This window comes from Rhinolophus ferrumequinum, chromosome 3, assembly GCF_004115265.2.
Source record: "Rhinolophus ferrumequinum isolate MPI-CBG mRhiFer1 chromosome 3, mRhiFer1_v1.p, whole genome shotgun sequence".
Taxonomy (NCBI): Eukaryota; Metazoa; Chordata; class Mammalia; order Chiroptera; family Rhinolophidae; genus Rhinolophus; species Rhinolophus ferrumequinum.
Window position 1 is genome coordinate 99,720,571 of NC_046286.1, and position 12,392 is coordinate 99,732,962.

A 12,392-nucleotide genomic window follows, 5' to 3' on the forward strand; every position below is an offset into this window, starting at 1 on the left:
AGCAGTTTCATAATATTTTGTCATTTTTAGTTTTTAGTTTTAAGTGGAAGTATAAACTGGATCCCAATTGCTCCTTTGTGTATTAACTGATTTCCAAAACTAAATTTGTCTACATCTAAAATGGAAATAACACCACCACTTACTTCACAAGAGAGTTGCGCCCAAAGAGTGCCTTCTCGTAACACTCTCTAAACATTAAATAACGACAGTGGCTTCCCTAATAGATAGTTGTGGACCTGGGATTTGAAGCCTGGATATTGGATTCCAAAGTTGTCCTCTTAACAGTGATGCCAGTTTGGCCACTGTTGGCTTCATGGAGTGTATCAGTTATCTGTTCTCACAAGGCTACTGCGTCCCGAGCCAGCCTGCACCTCGGGAGCGCACACCAGGAGACTATGTTTCCAAGCCCCCGGCCTGGCCAGGCTGTTCTGTGCTCACAGCGGGCTGGGGAGGCCTCACTGTGGCTCTCTGGGTGTTCGGTGTTGACTGGGTGGCTCTGCTCAGTTTGTCTGGAATCTCTCACTGTCCGGTGGCTGTGAAAGCACAAGGTTCAGCATCTTAACATTTGTGAAAGCTTGGCTGTGTTTTTTCTCTGGAGTTTCTTTCATTGGCTTTTTGACTTGTGTGATATTTGTTCCATTCCTTATGTGCTGCTTATAATTATTTTTAGTGTTTCAGCGGTACTGTATTATGACAACAGTCTTTAGAATATATACTAATGCATTGAACTTAACCCACTACTACACAGTTGGGGCTTTGCTTTTGCATGGAGTTTGTGAATGGGGGGGCATGCTAGAATTTTCTGGTGAACTGCTATGAGTTTGCTGTTTTTAGTTAAAAGCTTTGGCATATTCTTTTTTCCCCCTCTCCATTCACTGAGCACCTTTTTTATTTTAAGGTGGATATTCTGGCTCAGATTGGTTGTGTTGAAAGTCTCAGCCAGTCACCGCCTTCTTCATCTTCTCCTTCTCCTTCTTCCATAAATAAGGTAAAATTCACACTTGAATGCAAGTGGGAATAAACATTTAAAACCCCTAGAAGTAACTTTTTTTCCCAGTGAGGTCACGTTTCAGGTGAAGTATCTTACCAGAGCTCCCTGGGACCCGGTAACATAGAATGCGGACAACTTATAGTTAGAAGAAGGGGGATTGGGGTTTGCATCTTAGAGACTTTTGCGGAGACTTGATTGACAGATTTGTTCCATGGACAGTGAGGCATAAAGAAGCGTTTGTAATTACACATGGTTGATAGTCAGGAGGGGTTGGTACCATAAAGGGAGGGAAAAGAAGAGGATGAAGACATTGCTGAGTAGAAAGGAGAGAGGAAGGAAAACGGGAAGAAAGTAGAGAAGAGACATCTCAGCGTTTGAAAACTTAGAGCAGAATGGATTATTGTGGGACCAAATGCCTACAGTTGAGGGATAAAGGGGGTTTTGGGGATTGAAAGCAAAGAAATCAGGGACAAAGGATCGTTAAAGCAGGTCGTTGTGGCCGAGTTTGTTACCTTAGGGGTCACGCTTTGAAGAACCAGGATGTGAGCAGTTAGCACACAGCATGTTTGTGCCAAGAGCCCCAAGAATTAGGAGTTATTGTTGAACTTTAGATGAAGCGTTTCTGCTTCTTCCTGTCTTATGTATCCAAATGAAACAGGTCTTTAGCTAGAATAGAAAACATCTTTAAGTGCTTATTATCACCATTTTATAATTTTAATTTTTTTCAATTACAGTTGACATTCAATATTATATTAGTTTCAGGTGTGCAGTATAGTGATTAGACATTTATATAACTTACGAAGTAACCCCCCCTTTATAAGTCTAGTGCCCCCGTGGCCCCATAGTTACTACAATTTTATTGACTGTGTTGCCTATACTGTACACTCTCGTGACTATGTTGTACTTCTTAATCCCTTCCCCTTTTTCACCCATTCTCCCAATCCCCTTCCCCTCTGGCAATCATCAGTTCTCTGTATCTATGAGTCTGTTTCTGTTTTGTTTGTTCTTTATTTTGTTCTTTAGATTTCACATGTAAGTGAGATCATATGATATTTGTCTGTCTGACTTATTTCACTTCTCATAAGACCCTCCAGGTCCATCCATGTTGTCACAAATGGTAAGATTTCATTCTTTTTAATAGCTGAGTAATATTCCATTGTATATATGTATCACATCTTTTTTGTCCAGTCGTCTATCGATGGGCACTTGGGTTGCTTCCATATCTTGGCTATTGTCCATAATGCTGTATTGAACATAGGGATGCATATATCTTTTCAAATTAGTGTTTTGGATTTCTTCAGATAAATACCCAGGAGTAGAATCGCTGGGTCATAAGGTAGTTAGATCTATTTTTAATTTTTTGAGGAACCACATACTGTTTTCCATAGTGTCTGTACCAGTTTGCAATCCCACCAACAGTGCGCGAGGGTTCCCTTTTCTCTACAGCCTCGCCAGCACTTGTTGTTTGTTGACTTATTAATGATGCCATTCTGACAGGTGTGAGGTGATAAACTCATTGTGGTTTTAATTTGCATTTTCTCTGATGATTAGTGACATTGAACATCTTTTCATATGTCTATTGGCCATCTGTATGTCCTCTTTGGAGAATGTCTATTTAGGTCCTCTGCCATTTTTTTAAATTGGATTGTTGTGGGGGTTTTTTTTGTTTGTTTTTTGGTTTTCTGTGGTGTTGTTATCACTTCTTTAATCAAAAGTTTCTCTATTAATGTGATCTGGCATTGAAAACACTTGGAAATATAACTGCTTGATCTTTTCCTCTAAAGCATAAACTAATAGGTGTACTACTCATACGGGGATTTACTCAAAGAATTGCCGGTCTTCATTCTTTTCTTTATATTCTGGATGAGCCCCCGTATAGTAAGATAACCGCTCCTGAATGCATATTATGTGCCAGGTATTGTGTTAAGTGCTTTATTTTCATTATGTCATTCAATCCTTATAAACACACTACGAAGAAGTTATTGTTGTTGTACCCATTTTATAAGTGTGGAAACTAAGAGAGATGGAGTAAATTGCCCAAGTTCGTACAGCCAGTAAGTCAGTAAGTGCTAAAGCTGGAATTCAAACCTAGATAGACAGCTCTAGAGCTTAAATTCTTAACTGCTATACCCACGTAAAATTTACTTGGATCAAATAGTCCCTGGGATTTAAAATTCTGTGGACCAGTATTCTTGTCCTTGCCCCCTTTTACCCATATTATGCATTTGTAAGACACACAGCTTTCCCACGGTTATCATCTCAGCAACACTCATTGCTGCCCACCCCCACACGGCCATTCTGACTCCATTCTGTGGTCTTTCTGGTTCTACAGTCAGGTTCAAGCTCGTCCGCTTTCTGAAGAAACTTACCTTATACTATAATCCTTCCAGTGGATATGTTTAAATAAGTCTCATGATAAAAAACCAAGTAAATGTATTTGTCCATTTGGATATGAGGCTAGGATAGAGCCAGACCTGCGAATGTGCTGAATTACATTGCTCCTGGCCTTAAATGAAGGAGCATTTAAGTTAGTTGGCACGAGGACTGAAAATGGAGTTTGAAACTAAAAATTGGCAGAGGACCTAATAGAGAGTGGGCTATAATCAGCCAGTTTCAGTACAAGGCCGGTTAAAGTGCATTTATTGATAGAGATCCTGACAAACATACTTTAGGAGCCTTTTAATTGAACAAACACTGAATTTACTGAGCACTTACTATGTGCCAGGCCCCATCGTCACAGGCAGCAGGGAATCACTGTTGACCCTGATGGCCATGGCCCCTCTATGTCCTCTGCATGTATCCTAGTGGAGTTCAGAAGATGGAATGATTGCGTATATAAATTTTGTTGGATTTACTAACATTTTGTTAAAACTTCAAGCATTGAAAAGTTAAATGAATTTCATAGTGAATAATCATATATCCACCTTCTAGATTTTACCATTAACATCTTACTATTCTTGCTTTATCACACGTCTGTCCATCCCTCTGTACATCTGTGGCTGTCTGTATCTTCCAACTTTTCTCCAGTATGCTGATTCTGCTTTTATCCTTTGGAAGGCATTGTTATTTCAAGAGGACGGTAGTGTCATATGCTGAAAATCACTTATTCCGTTGACCACAGTAGATTGTTTTCCTAGAAAAGACTCAAGTTAGTACAGCTAAGGAAAACCTGAGTTCCCTCTATGAAATAATGATAATGTCATAAAGGTTAAATGTCTGATAAAGAATATGTATTTCATACAAATGATCAAGAACATCATATTTAACCACAGAAATTTTCAGTCTTTGCACTTTATGTAAGACAATTTGAGAATTTTGAGTGAAATGTTTTTTAAATTAAGTCAAGCCAATGCCCTTGACTTACTAGTGGGAGTGACCTCCTGATATGCAAATTATTCTAGCAGAAGAGTAATTTTGGGGAATGGAAGGATGTGATGCTGTCATCTGGTAGCCTCTGCGACCAGTGCCCTTAGTGGGAAGGACTTTGACCACATTTCAGGAGATGAGGCAGAAGGCTCTGTGTGCAGCTGGAGAGAGCAGCATGTGCAAAGGCAAAGATGCAGGAAAGTCTGGGAAACTGAAGGTCGAAGCAGAGTGAGGGTTAGTGGCAAGTAAGGATGGGATGTCATAGAAGGAAATGTAAGGACCTTGACTGATGGACTAAGGAGCTTGGACTTGATTGCATGGTCAGTGAGAGCAAATGAAGGGTTCGTAATTACATGTGCTTGATGAGTCCGGAGGGGTTGGTACCATAAAAGGCGGGCAAAGGAAAGGATGAAGGCATTGCTGAGTAGAAAGGAGGAGGTGAAAGCTGGAAGAAAGAGAAGAGGTACCTGAGAGTTTGGAAGCTTAGCAAAGGAACAGGATGGATTCTTCATTGTGTGACCGATAAGGGGCACAAGGGTTATTGGGACTGGAAAGCAAAGGAGTCAGGTTCAAAGTATGGGCAGGGTGGCTTCACAGAGAGACAGAACGTGACAGACTGTGTGAGCTGATTATTAGTTATTGGTATTAGAGGAGGGGCTCTGGAAGTCAGTGAAAGGTCATGAGAAAAAGAAGTCAGTGAGAGAAGCTGGAGAGGAGATTTCCAGTGGTCAGGTTTGGAAAGATTCATCAGCTGGAGTCAGGTTGAAACAAGACAGAAGGATTGTTTTAGGAAAAATAAAGACAGAGAGAGAAGCAAACAATTACTAGGTTTGCCTATTAGGATTTAATAGCCTAGATAGGGAGCTAAGATCATATACATAACCAAATCATATAGCAATTATTATAAGCCGTTTGTAAACAGTTTTAAAGAGAACTGTCATGTTTCTGTCCTAAATTTTAATTTTTTAGGGTACTTGCGATGAATAGTTCACATTTGACTTTTTCCCCCTCAATATTGATGAAAATCTTTCTTTGACAGTTTGCTAACAACACTTAATCTTATTGCCATGGCAATGCTGAACTTTCACTCTTCCTATTGTTCTAGTTCATAACCTTTCTCTTCCTTTGCAGGTTACTTCATTTAGCTTCTATCAGTCTTTCTGAATCTGAGTCTGGCCTGAGATTACCCAACTAGAAAGTAGAGCCAGAATTCCACTTGAGGCAGCCTGACCTGGAAGGAAACTCTTCTCTTAACTGTGCCCTCAGCCTACCACCATTTGTGGAAATACGAGACAAGTGAATGTCTCTACTTACTGTCATCTTACTGCACAAAGTTTTTGTACTTTTTGAAATTTTTATTCTAAAACCAAAACCTCATAGTTTAGAGTTTGGAAGGTGCAGCATATGAATAAATATATATACATATGAATAAAACTCCCTCAATGAAAACTGGAAGGAAAGGATTCTCTTAAATGAGATGTGATTGTCAGACTCTCAGTAGGACCACCTTCATTTCCCGTATTCATTGGAGTGGCTTGAAAGTATCACCTTGTAAATCATATATTCGAGAAATTCAGTCATATGGATGAAATGTTTCTGCTGTTAATATTTTATTTAGAGCAAAATCACTAATAACTTTATTTCTTTTTCCTTGAGGGTAATAAGAGATGTTAGAATGAAACCGTACTTCCACGGGTAAAACATATATTCTGTTTTTGATGCTTCTTGAATGTGGCAGGCAGTTAGGCACCTCGTCTGTCAGTTAGCGAACAGTAAAAACCAGCAAGCACTAGAGGATTCTAAAACGTCAGAGAGGTGTCTTAGGCATTTTGGGTAATTCCTCTCTCCCCCGCCCTTCTTTCTTTCTCTCTCTCTCTCTCTCTCTCTCTCTCTCTCTCTCTCTCTCTCTCTCTCTCTCTCTTTCCTAACATCAATCTTTTTTTCATGTGAGGAAGAAAATTCAGGAAGGGGAAATTTGCTATTCCATGTTCTTAGATAAACAGATTCAACATTGAAATTGTTTAAAAAACAACAAAACACTATTTGTTTTCCCTGAATTTGTCTGTAAATTTAAGATGATTCAAAGAAAAAGCAACGCATTTTTTCAATTTGACATTCTAATGCTAAAGTTCAGATTGTTTTAGTTTTAAAACATTAACCTGATGCTAAAGTTCATGTGTAAAAATAAACAGATAAAAGATGTCGTGCTAAAATACTAATGGCATTCTGTCTACTGGGCTCCAAAGTAACTTGCTGCTAATACAGACAGATTCCTAAGACACAGTGGAGTCTAGAAATAGGTCTACGTCCAATATGTGATAAAGGTGGCATTTCAAATCAGCGGCGGAAAAATGAATTATTTGTTATGGTGTAAGGACAACAGACTGACTACAAGAAACAAATTAAGCTGGACTCCTATATTGTTTCTTATACCAAAGTAAATTCCACACAGATTGAAGATTTAAAATTTTAAAATCAAGGAGACAAAAACCCGTGGTTGCCTCGGGTGGGAACAGCAAGGGTTGGAGGTGGGCTGTAGCAGATGCTCCAACTGCAGCGCTCCTTGAGATTGGGTGTCATGAGTTACTTGTTCCAAAACTTTATTTACGGTGTTAATAATTAAACTATAAAATTACTCAAAGGAATAATGGGAGAAAAATATTTTTAAAATAGTTTTGGAGTATGATCGCCCCCTTTTGTGCAAGACAGAATTCCTTGGCATGTCAATTAGGGGTGTAGGAATGTCACTGTACAGTCTCTTTGGACAGCAGTTTGACAAAATCCAGCAGTTCTAAATGCAATCTCATTAGCCCAGCACTTTTTCTTCAGGAATTTCACATAGATCTATTGGACACGTGGGGAAAGGACGTACAAGGATGTGCATTGTTGCAGCATAATTTACAGCAGCAAAATGCTGAAAAGATAAATGAGCGTCACCATATGCTGGTTAAATTATGGGAGATAAATACAACAGAACTCTGGAGCCATGTAAAAGAAAGATGTCATCCATATGTGCTGAGGTACCTTGGAGAATGTTTTAGGCTCTTAAGTGAAAACAAACAAACAAACCAAAAGTACAGAGCAGAAAGTACAATGTGGGCTTACTTACATTAAAAACAAAGGATCTCAGTGCATGGGATGTGGAGGTGTGTACAAAGTATTTGGCACTTGTAGTTGTTTCGGGAAGAATGACTAGCATCTTAAGGTGGTAGGCATATCTTTAAATTGCATGTCCTTTTTATTCTGTTTGAATTTTTAAAACTGGGAATGTATAATTTTTTCAAATAAAAACCTACTTAAAAATACAATCAATTGCTATAAACCAGTTAAAGTGAATAAAACAGATTCTCATTAGCATGTATAATCTCAAAAACAATGTTAAGTGGAGAAAAAGACAACTTGCAAAGAAATACATACAGTGTAATGTTTAGTTCGGTTTTAAAAATATAAAAATTATTTATGAATGTGCACATATGCAATGGAAGTATGAAAACATACGCAGGAATGAATACATGTTCAAAAGAATAGTTTACTTGGGGGAAGGAAGAAGAAAGAGATGGAGTGGGGCAGCTGAGTCTTACAGTTTCTGTGTTACTGGTTGTAAAGTTCCTAAGCAAATACGGGAAAATGTTAAGGTCAGTAAAATCAGGTTGATGATGCTTTTTGTGCTTTCCTACATGTTTGAAAATTTTATTCAAATTTAAAATTGTTTTAAATTTCTATTTCTTTCAGCACCCCTATTGTATTCTATTGTTATGTGATTGCAACTGAATTGAGTAATGCTTTCTATAAATCACAAATGTTCTTTCTCATTTTTTACCCCTAACGACAGGTCAGCAGTGGCAGTGACCCCTGGTCAGCCTGGGGTGCCTCCAAATCTGGAAACTGGGACAGCACGGATGGCTGGGGAGCCAAGCCAGAGGGGGCTGCAGCCCAAAGAAACACTTCCAATAACTGGGACACTGCCTTTGGCCATCCCCAGGCCTACCAAGGACCAGGTGAGGAAGAGGGCCAGCTGGTGATGGGCCAGTTATGAGGTGGGTACAAAAGTCATTGCGGTTTAAAAGGTTAAAAATAATTGCAAAAACCGCAATGACTTTTGCACCAACCTAATAAAAATAGATTTTAATCAAAGGAACTACTCCTATTCACTAATAGCAAACCTCTTTTTCTGGATTCAGATGTAGGTAGTTGTTACTTATAACCTTTGGTCCAGTCACAGTTACCTGTCTAGGAGTCACAAACGCAGATACTTGCAGGGGCCAGGTTCATAAAGCCAAAGAGCAGAGCGGCCGGTGGGGTGGTGCAGACGGAAGGGGCCGCCCTCTCCAGCTGATGGAAGCGCTGCAGGGACACTGGGCTGCTGTGCCTGCACCACCACAGTCCTTGAGAGAGACTGGAAATCGCGATTGTTTTATGTCACCGTCCCACTTTAAAATCTTAGCAACTAACACACATTTGTTTTTAAGTCTTGGGCCAAAAAAGTGTGTATACAGATCGAAAATGCTTCATCACTTGCCAGTTTATGATCTCTGACTTAGCTGTTTCATCTTTTCCTCAACTGTCTGTTTGACTCCCAGGCTATTAATGGAAATACTGAGGCAGAAAAGGAATTGATAGAAGGGAAACAATTCAGGAATTAAGGACGGGTATTTATGTGTGTCCCGAAATTAAATAAAAAGATAAAAATCTACGCAGGGTTTTTTATGATCCCTGAGTGAGCATATCGTGCCAGGAACTGCATGTGCTGAGTGCCAAGGAACTGGCATGCAGGAACCGTAGAAGGCACAGGTGCTAGTTCCAAGCTCCCCGTGCAGACAGCAGCTGGGCTGTTGGCAGGCCCAGGGGTCGGGGCTAGGCAGCAATGTGGAGACAGACTGTTGACATCTCGTTCTGGAGTAACTTGGCGCAGCCCCAGGATACTTGGCCCAGGTCCTTCTAATACTTTATTTTATTTTTTGTTTTGGCATTTGTCTCTCGTAGTGGTACTCTTAGGGCAGATATGGCAGGGCAATGTCCTGCCTACTAGCAAAAGGACACCTCAGACCATCAGAGGTGGAGACAGGTACAGAATAGTGGGAAGAGGACGAAAGGAGGAAAGCTGGCAGCACCTCTTCCGACACAGACTTTTGTTATGTTAGGCTCCTGATGCAGGTTAATTACTTCCTGTCCCTCATTTTTTTCTTCTCTTTCTCCTTCACCCCACAACCTGTGTTTTTCCATCTTTCCCCTCATTGCCCTTCTGTAACCTTTGTTATTATTAAGTATTAATTCCTTTTCAAAGCTCTGTCATCTCTTGTCTCTGCCCTTCTTGACTTAAAGGGTATTTGATCTGATTATTTGCAAGTTTACAAAGCTAGATTGATCACCATAGAGGCCTCTAGAAGGCCTTCTCTTGTAGCATTTTTATAGTCTGCCTTTATCTGAAGTTACTTGGACGACAGTCCTCTTTAAGTTGTTTCTAACTTGTCTTTTGCACCAAAGGTCTGCAAATTCAAGTCTTCAGACTGACAACAGAGCCTGTAATCTTCATGTCTCCATCACTCTCCTGTACTATACACCCTCCTCTCCATCACACTCCTGTACTACACCCTCCTCTCCATCACACTCCTGTACTGTGCACCCTCTTCTCCATCACACTCTGTACTGCACCCTCTTCTCCATCACACTCTGTACTGCTCCCTCTTCTCCATCACACTTCTATATTACACCCTCTTCCTCTATTTTTTAATTGGTTAACCCAGTCAGTAGTGTTTACCAGAAAATGAATCATTCCATTTGTATTTTGTTTTTCTTTACTGACACCTCCTGTGCCCACCCACAGCAACCGGTGAGGATGACGATTGGGATGAAGAGTGGGACGACCCCAAGTCCTCGTCTCCCTACTTCAAGGACTCGGAGTCGGCCGAAGCAGGAGGTGCTCAGCGCGGGAACAGCCGAGCGGGCAGTTCTTCCATGAAGCTGCCCCTTAATAAGTAGGTTTAGAGGGAGTCGGGAGCATGAACTCTAGAAATAGACGTAAGGCACAGAGGCTTTTTCTCTTTTTGGTGATTTATGAAGTTTAGGGTATGATTTGGTCATTTTTATTTGGATCTTAGCTTGGAAGCTTATTTAAATTTTTTTTTTGCCTTTTAAAGGGCAGTACTTGTTCTAGTTAATGATCTGCAAACACTGTTTTTACCTTTACTCACTCCATAATGTCTTAAGGCTTCATTGCTGATGTTACAGGAAGGTTAAAATATAACTGTCTTTTAAGTGTTTTGCTATTTGTTGATCACTTACCATATTGCCAGGCGTTGTGCAAAGCAATTTGCATGCATTCCCACGTGACCCTCGTATCCCTTTGTGGTACATACAATTTCTGTTTTACTGTGGGAGAAACTGAAGCCCAGAAAGATTAATTAACTGCCCAAGCTCACACAGGTGGTAGGGGATCTGGTCGGGAGTCCAAACAGCCCCACAGTCTTTGGAGTATGTGCTCTAAACCGCTGTACCTGACGTGTTTAAGATTTTTGTTTTACTTAGATTTCTCTTAGATTAAGGGGGGGGGAAACGTTTTGAACAGTACTTGTAGATGCACTGCTTACTAGGAAAGCATGTGGAAAAGGGTGAGTGTATACAGAGCACTGTAGGATTCATTGGTGGAGGGTTCTGGATAAGTCTGTAGTTTATACCAGTGTAGCTTGAAGGAGATATAATTTATGACTTCCGTAAGAATCTTCAAGTACTCTTTCTTGCAGCAGTTATGTTTAAAATAGTTGTATTTTCTAAAATTATGAATACTTTTCAATGTTCCAAGTCCATGATTCAAAGCAGATAGCAAGTCTGGAAAAAAATTTTAAGCATAATGTTTGACATACGTATCTAGATATCAAGCTCCAGTTTTAGATCTCCGTGTGTGTGCACACACATACGGAAGGTGCCAAAAAAAATGTATACACATTTTAAGAAAGGAAAAAACTGTATTAATGGTAATACTAATTGTAATACTCAATATATACCAATAACAAACGATAAATGCAAGTCACATTTGACTTAAGTCCTACAAGTTCTCCTTAATATATTTAAATAACATCAGTGATTAAATACGATATCTTTTAGCTACGTTCTTTACCTGCCTCTGTCTAGTTTCTTCCATTGAGTATTTTCATGCTTGATTCCTTATATAATAAAATTAGCCATTTGTTATTGACCATATCCTGTTTCTTAGAGTCAGATTTGAAGTTCTCAGTTGTGATGTATATTACTCTCTGTTGTTCTTTAAACCCAAATACAGTATATTTAAAACCCATTGGAATAGAATATATCTCTTAATCCCATTTTAGACAATATAAGAAATATAAGTTATATTTTAGACAATATAAGAAAGCGGAGACTGAGACAAATAACTGGCCAAGTTTTCATTGCTAGAAAGTGGAGTTCTGGCTGGTGCCCAGGCCTCTGACTCCCCTGTCCTGTGCTTTCCACTGCCCCATGCTTGCTCTCCAATTTGCTGTATGCTCTTGAGGGAGTCAGACAATCTGTCTAAACCTCAGTTTCCTCATCGCTAAAGTAAAGAGGCTGTCTTTAAGAATTCTTTCTGCTCTAAAATTTCCAGCTTGAAACCAGATTAGAGCAGTCCCAATTGGCACTTGAACCTCTGAGGTATCCGCCCCCCTCCAGTACTGGGAACCATTTAAACTCCTATGTATTTTCGTTTAATTAGACTGATGTATAAGTGACTGACGTTTACAATAGTTGTAAAAATTTTTTAAGGATTAATACTTTTCAGCAGTTAATTCATTGTATATGACAGATGTATTCCATTCATGGAACATAAACCTTATACTAGAAAAGATTAGAAATTTAAGTATAGTTGAGCATTATAAGAATCCATCTTGATAATACTCAAATAAGTAATAAATTGCATTGCCGTTCAGTGACTGCATAGTTGGCCGTGGAGTTTTGCTGTGGCCCATAAGAATACCAAAGGAAGTGTGAAAGACGATTTCTGCACATTCTAGTCAAGGGGTTATCATTATGTGTAATCCCCCGA

The 12,392-nt window shown here is 39.6% G+C and overlaps 1 protein-coding gene across 1 annotated transcript in view; it reads left to right on the forward strand.

Moving 5' to 3' along the window:
• Positions 1-12,392, forward strand: part of SNX9 (sorting nexin 9) — an 87,413-nt gene that overhangs the window by 40,275 nt on the left and 34,746 nt on the right. Inside the window, exons 5-6 of the mRNA XM_033100333.1 lie at positions 8,190-8,355; positions 10,182-10,332. Of these exons, the coding sequence (XP_032956224.1) occupies positions 8,190-8,355; positions 10,182-10,332 (317 nt within the window). The remainder of the gene's footprint in view (positions 1-8,189; positions 8,356-10,181; positions 10,333-12,392) is intronic.